The following is a 22920-nucleotide window of genomic DNA, read 5'->3' as shown; positions in this document are numbered from 1 at the left end:
AGATCTAGAGATTGTTTTCCATTCTAAATAAAGATTTTTACATTATATTTTATTATATTCTATATTACATTATATTTTAATGTATTCTATATTACATTATACTTTATTATATTCTATTTTATCCTCTAAGATCTAGAGATTGTTTTCCATTCTAAATAAAGATTTTTACATTATATTTTATTATATTCTATATTACATTATATTTTAATATATTCTATATTACATTATATTTTATTATATTCTATATTACATTATATTTTATTATATTCTATTTTACCCTCTAAGATCTAGAGATTGTTTTCCATTCTAAATAAAGCGTTTTACATTATATTTTATTATATTCTATATCACATTATATTCTATTATTTTCTATTTTACCCTCTAAGACCTAGGGATTGTTTTCCATTCTAAATAAAGATTTTTACATCATATTTTATTATATTCTATTTTACCCTCTAAGACTTAGAGATTGTTTTCCATTCTAAATAAAGATTTTTACATCATATTTTATTATATTCTATTTTACCCTCTAAGACTTAGAGATTGTTTTCCATTCTAAATAAAGATTTTTACATCATATTTTATTATATTCTATTTTACCCTCTAAGACTTAGAGATTGTTTTCCATTCTAAATAAAGATTTTTACATCATATTTTATTATATTCTATTTTACCCTCTAAGACTTAGAGATTGTTTTCCACTCTAAATAAAAATTTTTACATTATATTTTATTATTTTCTATATTACATTTTACCCTCTGATATCTAGAGATCTTCCATTCTAAATGAAAAATTTTATTTTATCAGTCACCACCTCACTTTGCCGAATTCGTTTCACCAAAACAGAAACTCAACAGAGTTTCGTGTGTGTAATTAATGTATTCAAATCATAATTGTAACGAGAAATCAGAGAGTGAGTTTTTCTTTCACGTGCGCATGCACATGCCGCTCGGCCAGCAATAAATAATAATGAACGATAAAACCGCGATTCTCTCCGATTGGAAATCTCTGCCTCAGACCGATAAAAACGTATATCGCGATTGTTAAATACGTACGTTTGATGTTTATTCCGTTTGGTTGTTTATTGAAAAACGATTTTTAACGTTAAATTCCTCTGTTTTAATAAACATTTCCCGATGCTCGAACGTTTTTAATTAACCGTTTGCGCACTTTCGCAGCGAACCCTTAATATAAACGGCGCGATATTCTACTGTTAGGCGTTGCGACTGACTACTGAACAAAACAGTATCTGGAGATTTGATACTATTCTTAGAGGTTGAAAGAATACATAATTGCAAATAAATTAAACATATCCAGTATTTGATCTATTTCAAGTGGTTTTCTAAGCTATTTTTAATTTACTTAGTTTGCACGTTCCTTCAATAATAATTTGTGAAAAAAAAAAAACGCAAAATTGATAACGAGGAGCAAATTTATTTTGACAATTTTTGACACAATGAGAACAAAGATAATATAAACGAATAAAGATGGTCGAAACAATTTAATAATTAATTTGTGTGTGATATATTCTGAAGCAGTACGAGAGCAGTGGAACTAAACTGCAGAATGTGAAAACAATTGACTGAACAATATTGAAACAAATGCCGGTAGACCGTTGCTATGTTACATAGGTCGATAAATTCCACGTTGAAGCAATTGGTAAAAACAGTTACAGCGTTACAGTAAGAAAAAACGACAGGGACGTATATTTACGGCATTCGTATATATTGATAGAAGTGTGAGAGCGTATAGATACGCCTTTAGCAGTGAAAGGGTTAATCCCTCTGTTTAGCTCTGTATCCAGCGAAATTTCGATCGAATATATATTTTACAACAGCGGCTGCACTCGCCGGTTACGCGCCATACTCGCGTTTCTTGTTCATCATAATCAACGCCTACTTGAATTCCTGCGGATGAATCGAAACATCTGACCCTTCTGGAATGCAATTCTCCATTAAGCAGCTTATTTCGTAACTAACAGGTTGTTTAGACCCTGTCGCTTTCATTCTGAATATAACGATATTCGAAGAAGGAATATGGAATATAATAACGTTCCGCGCGATGAAACTGGCCGAGGATCGACATTACAAGTGCCGATGTTAATATTATAATTTGCATCATCTGACGATATTGACATTGAAGTTAGAAAATTTAACGACATCGATAACATAAGATTCGTCAAAAAATTAGAAAGTATGATAACATTTTGACCGTAACTATATTTTACCCTCTAAGATCTAGGAGGTTGTTTTTCTATTCTAATTAAAAAATTTTATACTATATTTCATTGTATATATTCGAGTTTTATTTAATATTTAATATCACGTCGCTTTACCAAATTTATTTTACTAAATAAATACTTGACAGAGTGTATATAATTGACAATAATGTCCGAGTATTAAAAGATGAGAGGCTCGAAGCTCGGTCTACGGTATCTGAATATTGTCGACCGATGTAAATGAAAATTTCGACAAATATTTTTCCCGATCGTACTGAAATTAGCGGTGACTTAACAGTCAGTGATAACGTGCATCGAAGCGAGCGCGGCAAAGGTTAAATCTTTTTTCTTTTCTTCTCTTTTTGTGCGTCTTTTTTTTTCAAGGTAATTACGTAAGTTCAATTCGACCCTGGCGCTCTCTCTCTCTCTCTCTCTCTCTCTCTCTCTCTCTCTCTCTCTTCAACACGTGCTCCCGTACTTGTAGTACTTCTCACGATTCGTCTGCTCGTTACTTCAAGGTCACGATCAATTTAGTCGTAGGAACCTTCCTCTCAAAAAGAACCAACCTCCTCTAGCATTCTCCCTCTTTGTCTTTTTTTTTCTTTCGTCTTTGGAACCACACGATGAAGAACGAACAAATATATCCGCGGACGAGGGAACTATTCGACACACGCGTGCACACGTCATTACCAGCGAATACAGAGAAGCATACACGGTAATTGACGATAGTTTCAGATCATCATTGCTGTCGTAAAATGCTAAACGATAGGAATTTAACTTTTAAATGTATCTCGTCGCACCACAGACTCAGATTGAGAATTGCGTGGCCACACAGTGGCCAAATACAGCCTTATATCTGGAAAATTTTTACTTATATGTAGATAATACCATTATATTATATTATAATATTATTATGTTATAAGTATTATAATCTTTATTATTATAATTTATAATATTATAAGTATTACAATATTTATCATTATAATTTATAATATTATTATATTATAAGTATTATAATATTTATTATTATAATTTATAATATTATAAATATTATAATTTTTATTATTATATTACAAGTATTATAATCTTTATTATTATAATTTATAATATTATTATATTATAAGTATTATAATATTTATTATTATAATTTATAATATTAAAATAATAAATATTATATATTATGAATAATATAACATAATTTTTTATTATATTATAAATAATATAATAAATATTATAAATATTGTAATTTATAATATAATTATTATATTATAAATATTATAATGTAATATATTATAACACAATATTATAATTATTTACAAATATTATAATTATAAGTTTCGTATTTAATATTATCGATATTAGAGAGACCTTTTACATACAAAAAAAAAAAAAAAAGAACAACAACAAATCACAATGGGTCAAACTATCTACTATTTAAACTCGAAAAAAAAGCAAACAAAAAAAAAAATTACGCATTATTTGTGCGTAGTCCTTAGCGTAGATAAATCAAGGTAGTTTCCACGGGACACATTCTGACGTGGTGTCGCATTTGAAGGTCTTGTGTGCACAGGTGAAGGTGGTTAAGTTCAGCTACATGTGGACGATAAATAACTTCAGCTTTTGCCGGGAGGAAATGGGAGAAGTGCTAAAGTCGTCCACGTTTTCAGCAGGAGCCAACGATAAATTAAAATGGTAAGATATCCGGATGATTAAACCCGTTTGTCACCCGTACAATGATCCAAATGAAAGTCCCGTTTTAAAGAAAGAAAAATTATCTCGACAAAATTCTTTAAGATTCTTTGCATTGCATACCACACCTCTCGTCATCGCGTTAACATGCAAGATGATCTTTTGATCCGAGACAATTACGTTTATTTTTAACTTAGTTCTATACTTAGTAATATTTTTTGATAGATGAAAATATCGAAATTACGAAGGTTTTAAAATTTTTGTATTTTTAATATAATTAAATAGATAATTATTAAAAGATGTCTCTCCGATGCATGTCTCTCCTGATGAAAATATAGCCGTAGGTGTCAATAAAATATAGTAATAGGTGAAAAATTAAAGCGAACAAACAACGTGTTTAGAAGATTTGGAAATCGGCGCGTGAGGGAAATTTACATGTTAACTGGGTAATTGATTTTAGGTGCCTAAGAGTGAATCCTAAGGGTCTGGACGAGGAGAGCAAAGACTACCTGTCTCTATATCTCCTTCTCGTTTCGTGCAACAAATCCGAAGTCAGAGCAAAGTTCAAATTTTCTATTCTTAATGCCAAAAGAGAAGAAACCAAAGCAATGGGTAAGTGCCGAACGTTGCAAGTGAAAAGGGTGCAATGCAGGGTATTTTAAAAATGAAAATCGCATCGTAAAACGCTCAGTAAATAAGCCGACAATAACTCGATATATTGGATAAATAATTTCCTGAAAGCTCGAGAGGAACTTTAGCAAACGATTATTGCAGGTTCGTTATCGATTTTAGTCTGTTTCAAAAAAACCATAGAAAAAAAAAAAAAAAAACAGAAAAGAAAGAAAAAAAATCGCCCACCATTCTCAAGAATGACAAACAACGGAATAATTTTGTACTTGCAGAGAGCCAGCGTGCTTACAGGTTCGTCCAAGGTAAAGATTGGGGTTTTAAGAAATTCATTCGAAGAGATTTCTTGTTGGACGAAGCCAACGGACTCTTGCCCGACGACAAACTCACGATATTCTGTGAGGTATATACCTTTGTATGTTACATACTCGATATTTGTTACGATTTATTCCCAAGCGTGTTTGCCGCGAGCAGCGAGAGGCCTTCTAACGAAGCGGCATGTTGCAGGTGAGCGTGGTGGCGGACAGCGTGAACATTTCCGGGCAAAGCAACACCATACAGTTCAAAGTTCCAGAGTGTCGGCTGCCGGACGACCTCGGGCTTCTGTTTGAAAACCAAAAATTCAGCGACGTCACGTTGACCGTGTGCGGGAGGGAGTTTCAGGCGCACAAAGCCATCCTCGCAGGTAAAAAAACGAAAACCGCGCGGTCTTCTCGGCGCGTGCTGCCGTTTCTGACGAGAGTCCTCCGTGTGTTTCTGCAGGAGAGACGGCTCCTTCGGGATGACACTTCGGCTGGGATGATCTTTTCATTTTGGTGAATATTTTTTTTTTTCTTGTTCCTCAGCGCGAAGTCCCGTTTTCTCGGCGATGTTCGAGCACGAGATGGAGGAGAGGAAACAGAACCGCGTGGACATCACCGACGTGGATCACGAGGTGCTGCGGGAGATGTTGCGGTTTATATACACCGGGAAGGCGGCGAATTTGGAGAAAATGGCGGACGACTTGCTGGCCGCGGCGGATAAGTACGCGTTAGAGAGGTTGAAGGTGATGTGCGAGGAAGCGTTGTGCACGAGCTTAGCGATCGAAAACGCGGCTGACATTCTGATCCTCGCCGATCTTCATAGCGCCGATCAACTCAAGGCACAAGCCATAGATTTTATTAACACGTGAGTGTTTGCGCTTCTCGAGATACAGCGCGCTTGTATCGAGATTTCGTTCGCGAGATAATCGCGTCGACGAAGGATGTTTCAATTAACTTGTTCGATCTTTGGTTTTCCAGACACGCGACGGACGTGATGGATACGGCAGGTTTTAAGTCAATGGTGAACTCTCATCCGCATCTGATAGCGGAAGCGTTTCGGGCGTTAGCCACTCAACAAATTCCACCGATCGGACCGCCCAGGAAGCGGGTGAAACAGAGCTGAAAACAGTCACCGTTAACACCGGGAACGACCTCCACATCGCCCCCGCCTATTTTGCATCCCTCGTGACTTCTTTTTGTGTACAGTGATACAAGTAGTGCTAAATAAATGTTTCCTAGTGCGCCATTTTTCCTCTGGCCCACTTGAGAAGGGACCGCGACGGAGAACTCTGTCTCCTCATGGGGGTCTCGAACCATGTCAGAGATGCTTCGAGCAAGCTTGATCGAAGTCTGCGAATTCGATCCCTCGAAGCGGAGTAACGCGATTAAACTTAACGGTTACACACAGACTTTGTTGCAATTCGATGAAATCGTCGTTGAAAGGAGAGCTATCACACGAAAGGAGGAGAGAGAAAGGCGGCGGACACGTGTATATTGAGAAATCATTTTGAAAATGACTAAACCAAACGAATGCTGTTTTTCTTTTTTTTTTGTCTCGGCCGGTTGATACTGGTCTGAGAAAAATTTCTGATACTTCGCATTGTGCGTTAAAACGTTACCGTTCTCGTGCGTGAGGGGGGCATGTGCTTCCATCCACCGACACATGCAGAGCGCAACTATGTCAGCGACTTGTCAATGCGCATCATTACGGTCTCACAATGGATTTGCTTTCGTTCTTCGTTCGAAGAGAGCGCGCGAACCATCTTCTGCATTATGAGAAAAAGACACCGCAAAAAAAAAAAAAAAAAAAAAAAAAAAAAAAGCAGCCAGAGGACCAAGGCGAGATTGAAACTCGCTGAAACATTGCTACACACACGCATATACACTCACACGCGAAGAGAAAAAGATACACACGTAAGATGCACGGAAGGAAGGATGTTGTGATAGAACGTCGTTCAGACGATTGAAGCAAAACGATTTTGTTCCTTTGTTGAAAAGAGAAAAAAAAAAAAGAAAAGAAGAATCAAACGAGATGTCCCACACTTGTTCGACGTGTACGCAAGTTACGAGAATAAAAATAGATATGTTTATTACCGATATAGTGATTTTTTTAGTTTTTAAATGGAAAATGAAAAAAAAAAAAAACAAGGGAAAACGAGAACGTCGAATTCTTCCAGGAACGAAGAAAAAAATGATTCTAGTTAGTGTTTTTTATGATCTCTTTCTCTCAGCATGTACGACTACAACTATGATTACTATTAATGCTACGCAATCTGTGCCCCGTATTTTTTTTTCTTCTTTTGATCTGCAACCGTCACCATTTGCCCCATCCTCTAATTCCCATCTCTGATTCCCATCCTCCTTTATCGCTAGGCACAGTTTGTTTTGTTTTCTCGAGTATTGCATAGTACACGAAGTGATAGATTCGAATTATATTATTATTATTATTATTATTATTATTATTATTATTATTATTATTATTATTATTATATTATTATTATTATTATTATTACTATTATGATTATTATTATATTAAATTTAGGGTTGTCCATAATTTATCAAATTTTATGTTGATTATTATTGAAATGTCTATCATACTCGTACGCAGGATGCATGCATTAATTAGAGATGTTGGAAGTATTCGTTGTATCAAACAATGAGTGAAGTGAAGTCAATGAAATACGTTGTCAACAAAATCGAGATAACGAAGGACAGACACTGAAAGAAAAAAAAAAAAAAAAGAGGAGAGAATTAAATTGAACTATGTAAAAAAAAAATAAAAAAGTTAGTCAATTATATAGTACGAGAATAATAATCGTTTTTCGTGTAATTAATTATCAAAATCGCAAAATCGTGTGGTCAATGATGTGAATTATGGGCAACCGGCAGAATACGCAAAACAATAATCATCATTTAGTACCGTACTGGCTTCCTGATCCTCCGACCTAGCTTTACCGAACGTTTTAAATACGAGATATAAATACCTACCATTACAAAGGATCGAAGATTTAATGCCATACATGTTCTGTGATAAGACCACTGTAATTAACCGCAATTGTATCACAACCTTTTTAGAACTTTCTGACGATCCTGGCAGCCAGTGAATTTATCTTTTAAGGAAACGGTCGCTATATCCGGACAGTCCCAAATCTAGCGTCCCTTTCGATTTTAAGGTTTTTACTGTACATATCTACTGTATTTTATAAGAACTGAACAGAAATGGAACCATAACTTTTAATGAAGGGTACAATAATCAACTATAATTTATTCTATTTTACAGACTGTGCTAAACTCATGTTCCTTGAAACACACTAGCAATGCTTTAAGTAAATGTAATGTAATTACGACAAATTAATACGATTAGATTATATATGTGTATCTCGTTTTTTATCTCGACACATGCATACTGTCGTGCAGCCGTAATGTATTTCTGTCGAGATTAAAAGGAATAATTAAAACAGAGAGAAAAAAAAAGAAAAAAAAAAGGAATTCCTACGGAAACATAGTTAGGGAAGGTTTTTCCACCGTTTTTTACACGATGTTTATTTCAGTCGTAGTAGGTTGTTAAGGCTTACAAAATGATGAAACGAACGGAGAAACGAAAATAAATGGAAAATAAAAGCAAAAGGAAACAATGAAACATGTAAGCGGTTTAAGGAACAGATTTTGGTCACGTGTGCTCGCTCAGATTTTAAAGATGATAAACAAAGAAAAAAAGAAAAAGAACGAAAAAATTGTCTACGTCCATTCTACTACCCATGTTCTATCTTTGGGACTGTGCGGCGAAAAGAAAAAAATATCTCATGAAACTCGTAATGTTGAATGTCTTTTTCCTAAAAACGAAAAACTAAATATTAATACCGTACGACAGTTTGAAAAAAAAAAAAAAAAACATTAGATGCAATTCTTTTTGAACCAATCTGCATGAGCGTATGACTGGATAATTTTGTAAACTAAGTACAAGTAAGACAAGTGTTACCTCATCATGAAAACCAGCATGTTCGTGTCGTACTAGCTACTACTGCGCTGCTGTCTGATACACTTCCATTGTATATTGCATTTAAACCCGAAGAAAACAAAGAAAGCTTTTTGTAACGAATAGTTCAGCAGTGGTAGCTTTTCAAAGTACGCGGCTGCTGTTCATCGAACCCAGCTCATATAAACGTTCATTTTTCCATTTACTTTAAGTCATTGCACCACATCAAATAAATGACATTTTCATTATATAATCATGAGAATTTTACGTGATTTTCATTATCCCCTAATATCTTGCTCTTATTTAATAAGAACATCTCGATGTTTGTCTCAGGTATGTCGGCAGATCAAAAGTATACGAGAAAAAAATAAGATTGTTAAAAAAACAATGATATGATATCCATTCGTATTAAAAATATTTTTATTGCTTATACAAGATAAAAATTTCACTTACATATTTTGCGCAAATTTATTTTTCTTTCTTTTCATCGATTGAGATTAAATTAGATAAATTGAGTATAATACGCATTAAATATGATTCATGGCAGGAAACGTTTGATTAGCCGAATATGATGAGTGCGGAGTTTCTGGAACCGGCGGTTCAAGCATACATATCTGGAGAATATGAGTAAATGCAAAACGTCATTATAAAAGAAAATTTTTATCTTTTATCGTCTGATAATGTGTAGAAAAAATAACAGAGATAACTGTACATTGGATATGCGCAATTATTGTTTATACCTTTTTTCATTTATTTTATTTCTTTTTCTATTTTCATTATATATTTTGAACAGAAATAAACATACCTTGTTGGAAGGAGATTGATAAGGAGGAGGTACAGCGCAAGCTTCATTGTAAGATGGTGGTCTGTCCACTGATGGTGGTCTGGCCACTGATGGTGGTCTGGCCACTGATGGTGGTCTGTCCACTGATGGTTCATAAATTGAATTAGATTGCAATGGTCTGGAATTTATACTAAATGCAGCATTGCACTCTGAATACCTCTGATCAAATCTCCTGTAAAGTTTTACTAACGATCATTAATTTCACTTATTTGTTAAACAGATTTTTTCTTTAAAATTAATAAGTCAACTCCAAAATTCTGCTAGAATTGAATTACTACATTTGCAGCATGATTCATACCTGCTCCAAACTCTCCAGTACATTATAATCAAGGAAAACAAACCAATTGCTACTGATAGTAAAATGATCATTTGTATTGCTGTTGTTAGGTCTTCTTTATTCCTAAAAAAAAGAAACTGATTGATATCTGAAGAAATTCCATAATGTATATACAGCAGATATACAAATAAAAAAAATGCTCTTACCAATTAAAATTACCATCAATGTACATGCAACGGCACAGAGATTGAGGTGTCCCCAGAAAAAAATATAAAAATAGAATGAATTTGAGGCTATTATTTTAATAAGCTTATCTTTGCATTTTTTATTTATACTGATATTGGTATTATTTAAAAATAATGATGATTAATGATATACATAGTTCTGTTCAAACAATAATAGCTTTTTATCATAAATGTTTCCTTACTTTATAATAGAAAATTGAAATATTTTAACAAAATAAAATATAATATACACCTGCATCACTCATTGTGAATATGTTAAATACGAAGAAAAACAAGAAAATTTGTGCCACTGAAAATTTACAATTTTATATATATATATATATATATATATATATATACAAGATATATTAATGTCACATTATTCTTTATTAATGCAACACGATTTTCAACTGAATAATTTCATTACACCATGATTTCTTTAACTTTAATTATTAATACTTAGAAAAGAACAGTTGTATTGTGAACCTTTCAATCTTTTGCAAACAGTTAAATACGTTGTTTTAAATTAAAATATCAAGAATACCTTACATATATAATGATAGTAATCTTATCAAGTGCTGGCACCCTGATAACACATACAATCATAACGTTTCAATTATTTCATTCACAAAGTTAACTCTTTAATGTATTTTCATTATATCTTTAAGAAATGATACAAATAGGTTTACTGATAAAAAAAAAATAGTATATATATATATATACATATGTATATATGTGTATGTATGTGTATATACGTATATATATCACTTAGAGTATATTTTGTAATATACACGAATAAATTATTAATAATCCAGTTATAACAATTCCTAAGATCGTACAATTTACAATAAAATTAAGACTTATGTGAATGTCTGTTCGAAGTTGATGCTGTACACTTAATTTGTTAAAGTAATTAATGCCTCTACAACATTTCCTCTATGTTCCCTGAGTGTTTGCTCCGCTACATTTCGATTTATTTCCATTTCTTTCATCTGAAACGGAATGAATGTTTCATTAGTACAACAAAATATCCAACAATGTAATCAATAAACAAAAATTAAACACGAATATCAATAATTGTCCTAAATGTCTTACAATGAGATCTACGTCTTCTTTTTTAATAGGAACTTTTAGCAATTCCTTCTCTCTTGCCTTCTTTTCCGCTACTTCTTTATTCCGTCGATCTCCGATTATGCTTAATGCCTGTAGCACACAAATCATACATGATGATTGTCACTCAGTTATGTGTATATAATTTTTTATAGGTTAGGTTTCGCGATTACGTGTGTCTGAACAATAAATCTATGAAAATTAACGCATATTCAGCAGAGGAAACGGGAAAATTGATGTAAAAGATATAAATTTTCATCGTTGCCAAAAAAATTTAACAAATGTTAACAATTACAAACACGTGGAATAGAAGACAATAAAAGTATTTACACAAGAGAATCCATCGGACGAGGATATTTCTTTTTCCTCTGCATAATCTGTAACTTTTTCCAAATCTGCCGCCCCGCTATCGTGTTTCGCCGTCTTTTTCTGTGATTTTTCTTGCTGCACTTCGTCAGAATCACCATTTACATCGTTATCCGCCATTTTTCCCTTTTTTAAAACGTACTTCATACTTCATAGATAATCATCTTACATGCACTAACTACGTACATTCATGCGATAACTTCACAGCGTAAGATCTAATCTTTTGAAAAATTTTCGAAACAATAATTTGTATCTCAATTGTTATTATAAATAATGAGATATCTTTTAAAAAGATATATAATCATTGTAAGTGTTAATAAGTTTATGTTGTGTTGCAATCATCAACATGCTTGTCTCCCACATTTGAATATCTTTGCTTCAATGAAAATTATTAAATTGTTGCTTTATTTTACATGCATAAATTTATATACATAAATTCACAAATTGCTTATATATGATGAAACATGAAACATGAATCGTATAATTTTATCCCCAGATGATCCTTAGAAAATGTAACATCTTCGCTATATACAAAGTGTTTAAATAAATTAAACATAAAAAATAATTTAAATAATTATACAGATTTTTAATTAAATGCTCAGAAGAAAATATATCTTAGATTGATAAAATTTAATACCATTAAGTATTAAATAAATAAAATAATTTTAATACAACTTAATTGCGAAGATTATATATTTGTGTATTAACTGACATGGTGATTTCAAAATTACTGAAGTTATATATGTACGTGGAACATAACCTAATCATTGTAATCATTGTGTTAAACTAATACAAACAACCTTTATTTATTACCGTGTGAAAAGTTTCCTTTTGTTTTCTATATTTACAGAAGATAAAAACTATTGAATAATTTATAATTATGACCGAAGCATCGTTTACTAAGCCAACAAACGATTCTCAATTTCTTCGAAATGAACCTGTGAATTATTCCATCGGTATTTCAGTCTTTTACTATATAAATAATATTTGAAACTTTTGTTTTCGAATATTACAAGAATGGGAATAACGTTTTACAGAAATTCGACAAATGATGCATGGTTTCGGAGATAGTAGCGAACCGTTAATCGAGTCCGCGAAAATCATAGAAGAAGTTGTTTTGCAACAAATGAGGACAATAGTAAGGAAAGCTTGCGAGATTTCTGAAAGACGAAGCAATTCTAAGAAGACTGTCTGTATTTCTGCCGAGGATCTAATCTTTTTACTACGCAAAAACAAAGTGAAGCTGCAACGTCTTCTAAAGTATTTAGGCAAGCTTGATGTGATTGATTGATGAATTGAAAAATTTGGTTTTCATGTAATATATGTATATATACTCATTTAGCAATATTTTGTAGAATTAAAAGAATTTAAATCTTCCATACACAAGACAATAGACAGTGATTTGCCCGAGGATGTTACACAAAATGAAAATATGGATGGATCAAAAAAGAAAGGGCCTCTTCACAGTTTCCTCTCTCAAATTAACAATACTGGTGAACTTTTTGAAGATGCATCTACTATAGATGAAGTCAAACAGCACAGATGCATTCGTGCTGAAATTATGACAAGATCTATGGATGAAGCCAGATATTTGAAATTCAGTAAAGCACGCAATGCGTCATTTGCAAATAAAAATAGACACAAATTCAGCGACTGGATAGCACCAGATAGTAAGTCTCAAACAACTGCAATCTTGTGCTTAAGAATTAATTTCTGTTAAATTTATTTTGACATTGTATCATTTAGGTGATATAACAATAACGAAACAAGCATACACGATTTTGGGTTATTTGGCATATGAGACAGTAGCACAAATCATAGATTTTGCGTTGTTAGTAAGACAAGATCAAAACAAAATATATGGTGATGCTATAGATCGACTTAGACTTAATTATGTCAATCCATATACATATAAACCATATTATCACGGCAAGGTTTGTAATATTTTTGTCATTCTGAAAGTGCAAAGTGATGAAAAAAATGTGTTATATTTCTACTTTCTTTTTCAAATAATTAAACAGGTGGCAGTAACAAAACCAATAACACCTGCAGAAATAATTGAAGCTCTTAGACGGTATTGGTCACCTCAGTTAGACATGACAGGCCCATTTAATCGTTGGTCCATGAGAAGGCCACATTTGCAACTTTTATCCTTGTAAGTAAAGCGTGATAAGAATTAATTTATTTAAAGAAACAAACTATAAAATATATAAAGATATTCTTCGTATTTTACATCAATATTTGATTAAATGTTAGCCTTTGTACATTGAATTAGAATACAGGAGTATTTTAAAATTGACCAATATTTATTGACAAGTTCCTGTACCTCTTACAGTTATATCTTAGATTTCTAATATTAAATATACACACGACATTGCTACATAAATTACTATAATTTCATTACTTTTTTACAAACTCGTTCGATGATGTGTCCTATCAATTAACTAACGCGACATTTATAAATATCTTATGTACCGCTTTCTTTACAATTATATTAATTCCTGTACATTTTATAATTGGTAGTCCCTGATTCCATTTTAAAGATAAGATTATAATACATTTGACTTGATGCTAAACGTATTATTATACGTTTACTTTTATCGTTTTACTCTGCATAAAATATTTGGATCTTTTCTTTTCTTATTATGAGTATGTACTTTGAGTATGTGCTTTTAAATAATTCAAACTTCATTATGCAATGAATAATGACTAAAAAGTTTCTTCTTAATGTCCATCGTTCTAAATATTTAGTCTCTACAAATTTGAGCTAATCTTACGTGGTATTTCATGAATTCACACAGATACTAATTTTGCTTCTGTATCATGGTGAGAGCAACGTCGACACGCGTACTTTCCCTTCTGCGCCACCAGTTATACATGTTCCAGATTGATTGGCAGTAGACCAGTCACAACAGAGTGTACCTTTATGTCCGCCTAACTCTAAAATTTTCGCTTGTGCACCTGGCGGCATCTGAAAATTTATATTTTCAGTATATCAAAGTTTAAAATTAGAATATATTAAATTTTGTATTGTTAGACAGTAAAAATTATATATACTTTGTATATATTTCCTCCAGTTTGTGTACAAAGTAGCATATAGTTACCACTTTGATCAAAAGTAAACAATTTTCCATGAACTGTGTTTTTCTCTACTTTAATCTTCGTTTCCCACAGAATCTTTCCCGAATGATTCAAACTTCTTTGACACAGTTTCCCGTCCTCGCTTTGCGTACAGATATTTGTATAATCGTTAATAAGTTCTATATCGATAACTGGACTCGCGTGACAACTTATATTATCGATAATTTCATTTCGTCTCAAATCGTGTATTAAAATATTTCCATTGGACAATCCCGTGATGAGAAGCTGTCCGTTGTGATTAAACGCGGAACACAACGCGGTTACATTTTGTTCCATCGGTAAAGTTCTTTCCAATTTTCTCGTTTTGATATCGTATAATAACAATCTTCCTTCGTTTGAATCAGATACGGAACATACGAATGTCGATTCCGTCGGATTGCATAACAAAGTAATGATTCGAGAATTTTCGTGTTGAATATCCCATAAAGTTTTACAATCACGAGTGTCGTGCAATTGAATCAGGCCATTGTTATCACCGTGTAAAAAATAACGCTCATTCTTTGATATCCAATCTAACGCTGTAATTGCTTTGTTTGAATTCGCTGGGGCAGAGATAAATGTAGTAACAGTCCTATTGAATAAAAAAAAGCAATATTACACGTATGCAAAATGTTAATGCATGAAACGAATACTGTGAATTGAATTGAAATTACTTTGGTGAAGGTATTGGTGTCCATACTTTAATAATACCATCTGCATCGCCTGTAGCAACATAAGAGCCACTTGCATTACTTTTGCACTGAATTATTGACGTTTTGTGTTCCGTATATTCTTCCTAAAAATGAAACTCCTATTGTGAAAATCTCTAAAATATTTACTTATATATATGGTTATATATAAGTAACTTCTTACTTGACTAAGAAGAATATAAGTGGAATCGATTTTATCTTTAGCTTTCCGTTCGGCTACCGCATCAATAGACGAATCTCTTTTTCTAGAGCTTGTTAATCTCGAATCACAGCTAATGCTTCTTTTGCTAACAGGTTCAGATTTGTTGATTGAATTGATTTTCCCCTTTGTATTGGTTCTTTTTGTCGACATTTCTGGCTCTATTACTTTCCTTATACTTGTCCCCGGTTTTCTACTTAAAACTGGACTAGAACCGCCGCCAATATTTCTTATGAGATTCCTTAGTGTTTTAGGATTTTCTAATAAAGGAGATTCTCTGTTTCAACGGGAAGGAGAATGTTAATGAACAACATGGCGCGTTACATTATTAACGGTTTATCAGAAACGATAAATGAAAATATTTACTGTGCTATAATATAAAAATCATCCATAAGTGGTGGATGTTGAGGAGCTGGTCCTGGATTCACATCCATTACATTTTCTATTTTAACCGACTCGCTCAAACGTTGCCTCAATGCTTCATTTTCTTCCTGAAGCCGTTTCAATTTATTTGTATCCTCGTCTATTGCGAGTAACGTCGGTTGCGGCATACACTATAATTGGTGTGTACAAACATTAATCTATATACTATACACAAGGAACTATGTAAATACAGTACTGTTTCGTTAAAGTTAAAAATTTTCTCTATGATATTGAAATAGTGAAATTTGTAAATGAAAGGCACGATGCAAAATACCTTTCACCTACTTGAAAAATAGTAGCAAGGAAATTATGCAGGGACACTAACATAGTGTCCTGCCATTGTCTACTAAAATGTACAGAGTACGCTGGATTGTCTTCAGGATTTTTAACAAATGGCAATGCTGTAAAAAATATGAAAATGGTATAGTACAAAATACAGTTCTCTCTGTAGCTTTTATCTATAAAACGATACTCTACCAAACCATTCTTTCCACTCCGAATGACCCTGTAACTCTGGCGTCATTTTGGTAAAAAATTCTTGAATCCGATCTTGTTTATTATTCACTGCTGCATTGACCAGGTACATTTTTAGAACGGCGTTTTCCAGCTTTCTCACAGCTGGTGTAAAGTGACTCTCCAAACGTGAAAACATCCTCAGATCTAAGTGTCCCCATAATTCTCTCAAAGATGTTAGGTCATAGTTGTATATGTATTGCATCAATTGATCAACGATTTTATCAACCTGGCAAAAAAGAAAAAGAAAGTAACAACAAAATATTGTTGGAATTAAATTTGCAACAAATGACAACATAAGTCTATCTGAAATAACAACACAAGTCTATCTAAAGAATATAAACATTATACAATATTTAAAAGAGAAAGAAAAAAAGTAAAGAAGAACTTTTAATCTTCTTTTATTATGTAGTTTCTCGAACAGAGTAAAATTCATAGGCATTGTTTACGTATATTTTGTCTCTCTCTATCTATCGTAATTTCTTGCACGCTCACCCTAAAGCCTTTCTCTTTCTCGGCTTTCAAGTCATTGTCGAAAGCCTTCAACGTTTGGCTAAAACCTCTGAAGAGTAGATATTCTTTGACCAACTCGTCCACATACTGAATGTGAGACATTTTCTCTTGATTTTCTTCGAAGTATCGACTTTCTCTTTTAACTGACAGTCGTATGTTGTCATCCTTTGGCCATTTTGATGTTCGCTGAATATGTAGCGAATTTTCGTTTATTATCTGACAGTCAATGTAACCAACGTTAACACGTTTCATTATTGCGCTTTGTTATGGGGAATTTTATTTCAGACTTTGTGACAAAGTCTCATTTCATGTCTTATCTATTCTATCGTTAGTTAATGGTAGTATTGACAAACATCGATTGACAGAATCGTACAGTAACACAAGTAGTTTCAATTCAATTATAAAATGAAGGGTATTTTAATCTTCGATCACTTAAACGATGTTCTTTTTACCAAGTGTAATAAAAAATTCGCGAACCATATACAAAAACTGGCTAAAATTCAAGGACTGATCTCTGAAAACAAAGTAGGTCTTTAGCAAATTTTACAAAAATTTTTATTTCAATTTAAGTAATGTTTCTCTTAAGTAATGTTTCTTTATTTCAATTTAAATAATGTTTAAAATGTTTCTCCCTTGAAGTTGAAATTGAAATATTTTATAATGTTACAATTTCTCAAATGTACAAATATTTCGGTCAGAAAATAAAACTGCATACTTTTTGATAAATTTTAAACATTGTACTTACAAAGACTCATGCATAATATTACAAATTTATGTTTTATACAGGATATAGATAATGATGAATCAAAATTAAATCCAAATATAATAATGCAATTGTTCTCACCTATTATCACATCCCAACATGTGATGGCTTCTCAGTTTGGAAATTCTTACACTTCAATGAGATGTCACGATGGCACAAATATGGTTTTTGATGAATTTATGGGATACACGTTCATTTACATTTCCATGGATGAAGTGGAACTAATGAAAAGAACATTAGGCGTGTGTGTGTCAATCGTGAGACACGTTTGTGGTCCAGATGTTGCAATGTAAATTAAAACATTATTTATAAAAGTTATTTTTGAAAAATAAGTCTGTATAATGTAGTGAATAATTTAATTTCAGACTAAAGGTAAACAAACAGAAAGCCTGTTTAGTTTCATCTTTGTTGAATGCATGGGTACATTTAAGAAATCACGAACAAAGTATGCTTACAGAAGCAATAGAACAGCTATCAATAAACACAGACTTAGGTGTATCAATATTAAAAGTGTTGCATGATGCCTGTGATAAATTAAAGGCACAGTCTGAATTTTCCAATGTACATATCTTGATACTAGTGGAGGAAAAATTTCTCTCGTTGTACTCTAGTAAAAATGCCCATGACCTGTATGCTTCTGATATACTGCTAATGATGCTTATGTGTTGGGTAGTTAATCAGAGGAGAAAAGGGGATACCCAACCTGGAACAAATGATAATAATGACGATTACACTGACATTCTTTTACCTGAAAACAGTTCCTCTAAAGAGGAACAGATAACTTTTGGATCGAAACTTGCGAATCCTACTTCAGAAGACATTACAAATTTATTCAGTACGATCTTTAATGTTATAAGCTGTTATTAATTTTGTCGATATTACGTGTTGATATTACGTTTCTTTATTACAGGAGGATCAAGAGAATCTTCCATTAACGAAGGGCTTTATTCATTGATGGACGATGATTTGTACAGTAATTTAATTCTACTCGGAACCGAGCATGATTACACTGCTAACGCGGTTCATATTTTTGAATTAGCAGATGGTATTAATCTCATCATGATAGTGGAAGTGACTAATCTTGCCACGTCATCAGGATTATACGATAGTTTCTATTATTTAAATATTATAAATCGGTTGCAACTTCAAAGAGACATCGACGAACTAAGACCGGCATTTGAAAACTTCGACTTGGCGATGAAAAAAGCTTTAGATGGAATTAAAAAAAATAGAGCTAATGTCAGTAATGACGTTGATATGTGTCAGCGAAGATTACAAACAAAGTGGGAATTTGTTCGGAAAAAATATTTGGATTTATTAAAATCCAGAGACCCAGAATCCATTCTTCAAATTGAATCAAATACGTCTGGATTTACAGATAATTTAAAAGAATTATATCGATTGACGTGTTTTGACAAAAATTTCTTAAAGCAAGGCGTTGATGTACTTACGACGGTGGGGAAGCTTGTTCGTCAAAAGCTGAATGATTTTAGCGATTTTCTTAAAGTGAAAGCGCTCAAGAACTTTACTCTTGGATCATATCCTTTCATAATTATATGTATTTGTATTTTTTTTTTTTTTTTATTTTTCCTTATCAATTATATAAAAAATATACCTCCTTAATGCTATATAATCTACGAGAACTTCCCTAACCATCAACAAATATTTAGAAGAATTTCCAGGCCTTGTGCATTTTATCTACATAGACAGGGTCACTCACAGACTGACTGCTCCAACATTAGATTTCACAAATCCTGAAACTCTTGTTCTTACAACAAAAAAGGTAATTTATTTAAAAATTCAAACAACATTAACATGGAATAGTTAAGAATTGCTTTTGTAGATATGGAATATGGTTAAACAAAGCAGAATGCATTTAGAAGAAGGACACTTATCGGTTATGTGGAAGGATACAACTTTTAATTACGCTTACTTCTTGTGGTTTGAAGATAGTTCTGTAAGTAAATAATTTTAAGATAACAAGCATATATCATCATATATAATATTTTGCAGGGATCGCCATTAAAATGTAACGTTTATTTGAATCATATAATGAAAAACTTTCCAGTGCCTGGCATATTTTGTGGTGATTACTACAGGTTTGTATTAACGGTACTTAAACGTTTGCCTTAAATGAATTCTTACTTGATTTGTTTTATGATTTCATAGAAAATTAGCGGATGCGTGTTTCCCTAAGTTATCTACCAATAAAATTAGAATTTATGAACTTTACTGCGTCCATCTTGGTTTAGCAACATCGTCATGTGTGTTAGAGCATTCCAGAAGACTTGCGGCTACGATATGGGAGGTCACAGGTGTTCCAAATAATCCGGCTGACATACTTTAATAATATTCTTTTGAAATACTTATATACAGATAAAAGTTTCGCGCTTATGCGCAAATATCTTATACTACAATTATTATTTAAAAAGAAAATAACTATTTATGAAATTTTTAATTATTTACAAGTGCTTAATATATGTATTAATTTGTTATTTATAAAAGATAATGATGCAAAACATTTGTATTTATTTTGTACGTGAAATACTTAGTGTAATGGCACGATTTAAAGAAACGTATTTCGAAAAAAAAAAGAAAGAAAGAAAAAACATATTGTACACTTTTTTCCGAATTTCATAATTAATTTAAGAGCATACAGCAGTGTAAATGTTTGAGAGGATATTGGATATATTTTTAAAATAGTATAAAAAAGCGGTAATGCGAATAATATTTTTTAAATATAGAATCCAGAAAAAACGCATATTAAAAACTATTCGGTATTTCAGTCTATGATGCCTCTCCGCTTTATAATGCACAGATTCAATACTATGAACATGACGCAATACCGTCTTTTCTTTATACCTCTGTAAGATTGAAATTTCCTAGAAACAGACCAGTCTTGCACATGGTACAGGTATGGTCCATTTTAAAATATATAAATATTTACATTATACACGCGTGTAGCGTCAGTGCTCTAAAATCTTGATTAATTTGTCTTCCGTTTTTGTAGAAAATGTTCTACAACTTTAAGTATATCATTATAGAGCTTTCAAAGTAAACTAAAAATAGGGGAAGTGCTTTTATTCAATGGTTATCCGTTGTATCCGATTTACGTACTAGGTCTACTTTTTTCTTCGTGACTTGATTATAAGACGTTTGAAAGGAAGAATTTGGTAAACTATTTGCCTCAGATGATTCTGGGCCTGAAGTCCTTCTAGCTTTTTTCAGTGAATTGTCGTGCATCGATTTACCTCTGCCTCTTCCAACACCACATACGTTCGTTTCACCTTTACAAATCGATTCTTTCACAATTTCCGAATCCATATTAGAGAAGCGTCTGTTCTTACTCAACACATTTTCTGTAATATTGACTTTCATTTCTGAAATTGAATTTATAGACGGTGGTTCCTGACTCGAACTATTTACTATATTTGTACTTGACTTTCTGGATTTATTTTGATCAATGTATGTTGCTGAATTTTTCGGTTTATGAGCAGCCATTGTTTGACTCTAAAACAAAATAATAGGTCAGTGAATTTTATGAAAATATGCAAAAAATAGAGTATATTGCAGTACACATACAATTGCAGTAGAATGGTCCTTATTTGTCCGAAATTCTTGATAGGTATCATCTGAAGATTCATTTTTGGATAGAGATATTTTTTCTGATTTCTGCCTTCCATCAGCAAATTCGTCTTTTTCAATTTCATAGGACTGAGTTATTTGAATGTTTTTTTTTGAATTATCATTGACCTTTTTCTTTTTGTTAATCATAAATTCTTTAATTTGTCTTTCGAGCTCTACTACTTCAAGATCAGATTTACACAAGTCTGGTATTAATTGACTCAGATGCTCCTCAGCTGCTTTTTGTATAGCAATAGCAGACTCAACTGCAGATGTCTTTGTTAGGTCCAAGCTAAAAATAAAAAATTTCAAGTAATGACAATGAGGAACAATTTTTTATGGGACAAAATATTAGAATCAAATCTTTACAAAATCATATCCAAACTTACTTCAAAGATTCTATAAAACTAGTAAATACATCTGGTGCATCAGACGATTTTTTGGTAGGAGTAGGTTTATAATCTAAACCTTCCTGCGCAAATGAATTACTTCCTAAGTTACTTATTCTTAAAGGAACTGGTTCAAATATTCTAAAATAATCAGATTATTTATAAAAATAAAATATTTAAAGAAAAGCATTGTACAGGAATTATTCTGAGTCTTGCAATTCACTCACTCTCTGTTTTGTCTTAAAAAGACATGTTTAAACTTATAAGTTCCTTTTTCACTGCTTCTCGAGGAACTTAATAAACAGGTAACAAAATATTCTTCTTTGGAACCATTCTCATTGCAAAAGTGTGACGCAAACTGCTTATGTAACAATTTATCCCTGAACGTAGGTATTAGTCCTACATTTCTCCTGAAACGAAACCAACCTATCACTTGTTTGCTTGTATCACGTAAAAAATCCTTTAACTTTTCCTTATTAATTTTGCCAATGGAATTGTGTAAAGAATTTGGTAGTGGACAAGTTACAACAGCTTCAATATCTAAAAATGACAAAGTATTATTGCAGAGAGAAGAGTTTTTTTGTATCATTGAAACAAAACAATTGACTACACACACTTACTGTTGTATATTTTCACTGTTTCTACTTGATTGTCCAAATCTGAGTACGATTTTATAACAAACTCAACTGTTTCTCCTAACAAAAAGCCCATCTAGAATATGGAGAATTCAACGTTTTCAATTTCCTTGTTCAGTAAGTTGGATTATTTTGAGGTTAAAATGCTAGATTTCATAATTTAAATGCGAACCACCACGTTAAGTGATAAGGCATTGTTAGGAGCAAATGAGGAAAACACATTCTCACCTGGTCCCCGGTGCTGCGAACATTTTCATAAAACAATAATGACAGAGCGGGACCTGAAATTGTAATGAGAAAATCACTATCCGCCATGTTGACAATTAATCGTTGTCCGCTTTGCAAATTTTGCTTGTACTTTCTATCGTTACGCTTCTTAGTTTCGCCGCATTACACGC

At 32.4% G+C, this 22920-nt stretch overlaps 7 protein-coding genes across 16 annotated transcripts in view; 3 read left to right on the top strand and 4 right to left on the bottom strand.

Moving 5' to 3' along the window:
* The window catches only part of LOC122527879 (protein roadkill), a 78356-nt gene extending 69291 nt beyond the window's left edge, over window positions 1-9065 (top strand). For 3 of the 6 annotated variants that reach the window (XM_043652453.1, XM_043652449.1, XM_043652454.1), the window contains exons 3-8: window positions 3774-3910; window positions 4368-4519; window positions 4810-4949; window positions 5042-5219; window positions 5380-5701; window positions 5815-9065. In XM_043652453.1, coding sequence (XP_043508388.1) covers window positions 3774-3910; window positions 4368-4519; window positions 4810-4949; window positions 5042-5219; window positions 5380-5701; window positions 5815-5959 — 1074 coding nt within the window. In that variant the 3' untranslated portion in view covers window positions 5960-9065. The remainder of the gene's footprint in view (window positions 1-3773; window positions 3911-4367; window positions 4520-4809; window positions 4950-5041; window positions 5220-5379; window positions 5702-5814) is intronic. The other 3 variants (XM_043652452.1, XM_043652451.1, XM_043652450.1) reach the window with 3 other exon arrangements.
* Window positions 9066-9298: 233 nt separating this feature from the next.
* On the bottom strand, window positions 9299-10833 carry LOC122527884. The gene is made up of 5 exons (XM_043652462.1): window positions 10140-10833; window positions 9955-10056; window positions 9748-9828; window positions 9618-9693; window positions 9299-9426 (listed from the first exon to the last, which is right to left on the bottom strand). Exons 1-5 carry the CDS (start codon window positions 10163-10165, stop codon window positions 9340-9342), a joined length of 372 nt encoding a protein of 123 aa, XP_043508397.1. The 5' UTR covers window positions 10166-10833; the 3' UTR covers window positions 9299-9339.
* Window positions 10834-10887: 54 nt separating this feature from the next.
* On the bottom strand, window positions 10888-11809 carry LOC122527883 (huntingtin-interacting protein K). Its single transcript, XM_043652461.1, has 3 exons — window positions 11598-11809; window positions 11253-11360; window positions 10888-11149 (listed from the first exon to the last, which is right to left on the bottom strand). The coding sequence occupies exons 1-3, from the start codon at window positions 11778-11780 to the stop codon at window positions 11054-11056; spliced, it is 387 nt and encodes a 128-aa protein (XP_043508396.1). The 5' UTR covers window positions 11781-11809; the 3' UTR covers window positions 10888-11053.
* Window positions 11810-12339: 530 nt separating this feature from the next.
* On the top strand, window positions 12340-14770 carry LOC122527881 (transcription initiation protein SPT3 homolog). 3 transcript variants are annotated; one of them, XM_043652458.1, is made up of 7 exons: window positions 12341-12589; window positions 12671-12901; window positions 12989-13303; window positions 13380-13567; window positions 13655-13792; window positions 13909-13913; window positions 14418-14770. In XM_043652458.1, exons 1-5 carry the CDS (start codon window positions 12514-12516, stop codon window positions 13790-13792), a joined length of 948 nt encoding a protein of 315 aa, XP_043508393.1. In that variant the 5' UTR covers window positions 12341-12513; the 3' UTR covers window positions 13909-13913; window positions 14418-14770. The 3 variants fall into 3 exon arrangements, with proteins under 3 accessions (XP_043508390.1, XP_043508394.1, XP_043508393.1); XM_043652455.1 differs by lacking the exon at window positions 13909-13913 and having other exon boundaries at window positions 12340-12589; window positions 13655-13788; window positions 14435-14770; XM_043652459.1 differs by lacking the exon at window positions 13909-13913 and having other exon boundaries at window positions 12340-12589; window positions 14435-14770.
* On the bottom strand, window positions 13919-17340 carry LOC122527874 (WD repeat-containing protein 91). Its single transcript, XM_043652438.1, has 8 exons — window positions 17094-17340; window positions 16563-16827; window positions 16371-16486; window positions 16029-16216; window positions 15627-15939; window positions 15428-15549; window positions 14691-15345; window positions 13919-14604 (listed from the first exon to the last, which is right to left on the bottom strand). Exons 1-8 carry the CDS (start codon window positions 17211-17213, stop codon window positions 14455-14457), a joined length of 1929 nt encoding a protein of 642 aa, XP_043508373.1. The 5' UTR covers window positions 17214-17340; the 3' UTR covers window positions 13919-14454.
* An 84-nt stretch (window positions 17341-17424) lies between these two features.
* Window positions 17425-20455, top strand: LOC122527875 (Hermansky-Pudlak syndrome 1 protein homolog). 3 transcript variants are annotated; one of them, XM_043652441.1, is made up of 8 exons: window positions 17425-17636; window positions 17898-18163; window positions 18240-18709; window positions 18785-19412; window positions 19537-19657; window positions 19718-19831; window positions 19888-19973; window positions 20044-20455. In XM_043652441.1, the coding sequence occupies exons 1-8, from the start codon at window positions 17517-17519 to the stop codon at window positions 20219-20221; spliced, it is 1983 nt and encodes a 660-aa protein (XP_043508376.1). In that variant the 5' UTR covers window positions 17425-17516; the 3' UTR covers window positions 20222-20455. The 3 variants fall into 3 exon arrangements, with proteins under 3 accessions (XP_043508376.1, XP_043508375.1, XP_043508374.1); XM_043652440.1 differs by having other exon boundaries at window positions 19519-19657; XM_043652439.1 differs by having other exon boundaries at window positions 17426-17636; window positions 19513-19657.
* On the bottom strand, window positions 20315-22920 carry LOC122527877 (BRISC complex subunit FAM175B-like). The gene is made up of 6 exons (XM_043652447.1): window positions 22751-22920; window positions 22508-22598; window positions 22115-22427; window positions 21888-22028; window positions 21457-21790; window positions 20315-21384 (listed from the first exon to the last, which is right to left on the bottom strand). Exons 1-6 carry the CDS (start codon window positions 22835-22837, stop codon window positions 20959-20961), a joined length of 1392 nt encoding a protein of 463 aa, XP_043508382.1. The 5' UTR covers window positions 22838-22920; the 3' UTR covers window positions 20315-20958.

Source organism: Frieseomelitta varia, unplaced genomic scaffold (assembly GCF_011392965.1).
Source record: "Frieseomelitta varia isolate USP_RPSP 00005682 unplaced genomic scaffold, Fvar_1.2 scaffold_236, whole genome shotgun sequence".
NCBI classification, from domain to species: domain Eukaryota; kingdom Metazoa; phylum Arthropoda; class Insecta; order Hymenoptera; family Apidae; genus Frieseomelitta; species Frieseomelitta varia.
Note: the sequence above shows the minus strand (reverse complement) of the source record. Positions and strands in the feature narration are given on the sequence as shown.

Excerpts from the sequence above, each read along its gene's own strand:
- LOC122527884 (XM_043652462.1), bottom strand. The coding sequence starts at position 10,165 with ATGTACATTGATGGTAATTTTAATTG. Across the intron at positions 10,057-10,139 it reads ATTGATGGTAATTTTAATTG|GAATAAAGAAGACCTAACAA; the intron begins GTAAGAGCATTT and ends TCTTTTTTTTAG. Across the intron at positions 9,829-9,954 it reads TACTGGAGAGTTTGGAGCAG|GAGATTTGATCAGAGGTATT; the intron begins GTATGAATCATG and ends AAAACTTTACAG.
- LOC122527883 (XM_043652461.1), bottom strand. The coding sequence starts at position 11,780 with ATGAAGTACGTTTTAAAAAAGGGAAAAATGGCGGATAACGATGTAAAT. Across the intron at positions 11,361-11,597 it reads CGTCCGATGGATTCTCTTGT|GCATTAAGCATAATCGGAGA; the intron begins GTAAATACTTTT and ends TGTGTGCTACAG. Across the intron at positions 11,150-11,252 it reads AAGAAGACGTAGATCTCATT|ATGAAAGAAATGGAAATAAA; the intron begins GTAAGACATTTA and ends ATTCCGTTTCAG.
- LOC122527881 (XM_043652455.1), top strand. The coding sequence starts at position 12,514 with ATGACCGAAGCATCGTTTACTAAGCCAACAAACGATTCTCAATTTCTT. Across the intron at positions 12,902-12,988 it reads ACGTCTTCTAAAGTATTTAG|AATTAAAAGAATTTAAATCT; the intron begins GCAAGCTTGATG and ends AATATTTTGTAG. Across the intron at positions 13,568-13,654 it reads AACCATATTATCACGGCAAG|GTGGCAGTAACAAAACCAAT; the intron begins GTTTGTAATATT and ends ATAATTAAACAG.
- LOC122527874 (XM_043652438.1), bottom strand. The coding sequence starts at position 17,213 with ATGTCTCACATTCAGTATGTGGACGAGTTGGTCAAAGAATATCTACTC. Across the intron at positions 16,487-16,562 it reads GGAGTGGAAAGAATGGTTTG|CATTGCCATTTGTTAAAAAT; the intron begins GTAGAGTATCGT and ends TATTTTTTACAG. Across the intron at positions 16,217-16,370 it reads TCCTTGCTACTATTTTTCAA|TGTATGCCGCAACCGACGTT; the intron begins GTAGGTGAAAGG and ends CACCAATTATAG.
- LOC122527875 (XM_043652439.1), top strand. The coding sequence starts at position 17,517 with ATGAAGGGTATTTTAATCTTCGATCACTTAAACGATGTTCTTTTTACC. Across the intron at positions 19,658-19,717 it reads TTGTTCTTACAACAAAAAAG|ATATGGAATATGGTTAAACA; the intron begins GTAATTTATTTA and ends TTGCTTTTGTAG. Across the intron at positions 19,974-20,043 it reads TTTTGTGGTGATTACTACAG|AAAATTAGCGGATGCGTGTT; the intron begins GTTTGTATTAAC and ends ATGATTTCATAG.
- LOC122527877 (XM_043652447.1), bottom strand. The coding sequence starts at position 22,837 with ATGGCGGATAGTGATTTTCTCATTACAATTTCAGGTCCCGCTCTGTCA. Across the intron at positions 22,599-22,750 it reads TTCGCAGCACCGGGGACCAG|ATGGGCTTTTTGTTAGGAGA; the intron begins GTGAGAATGTGT and ends TCCATATTCTAG. Across the intron at positions 22,029-22,114 it reads TTTTTAAGACAAAACAGAGA|AATATTTGAACCAGTTCCTT; the intron begins GTGAGTGAATTG and ends TGATTATTTTAG.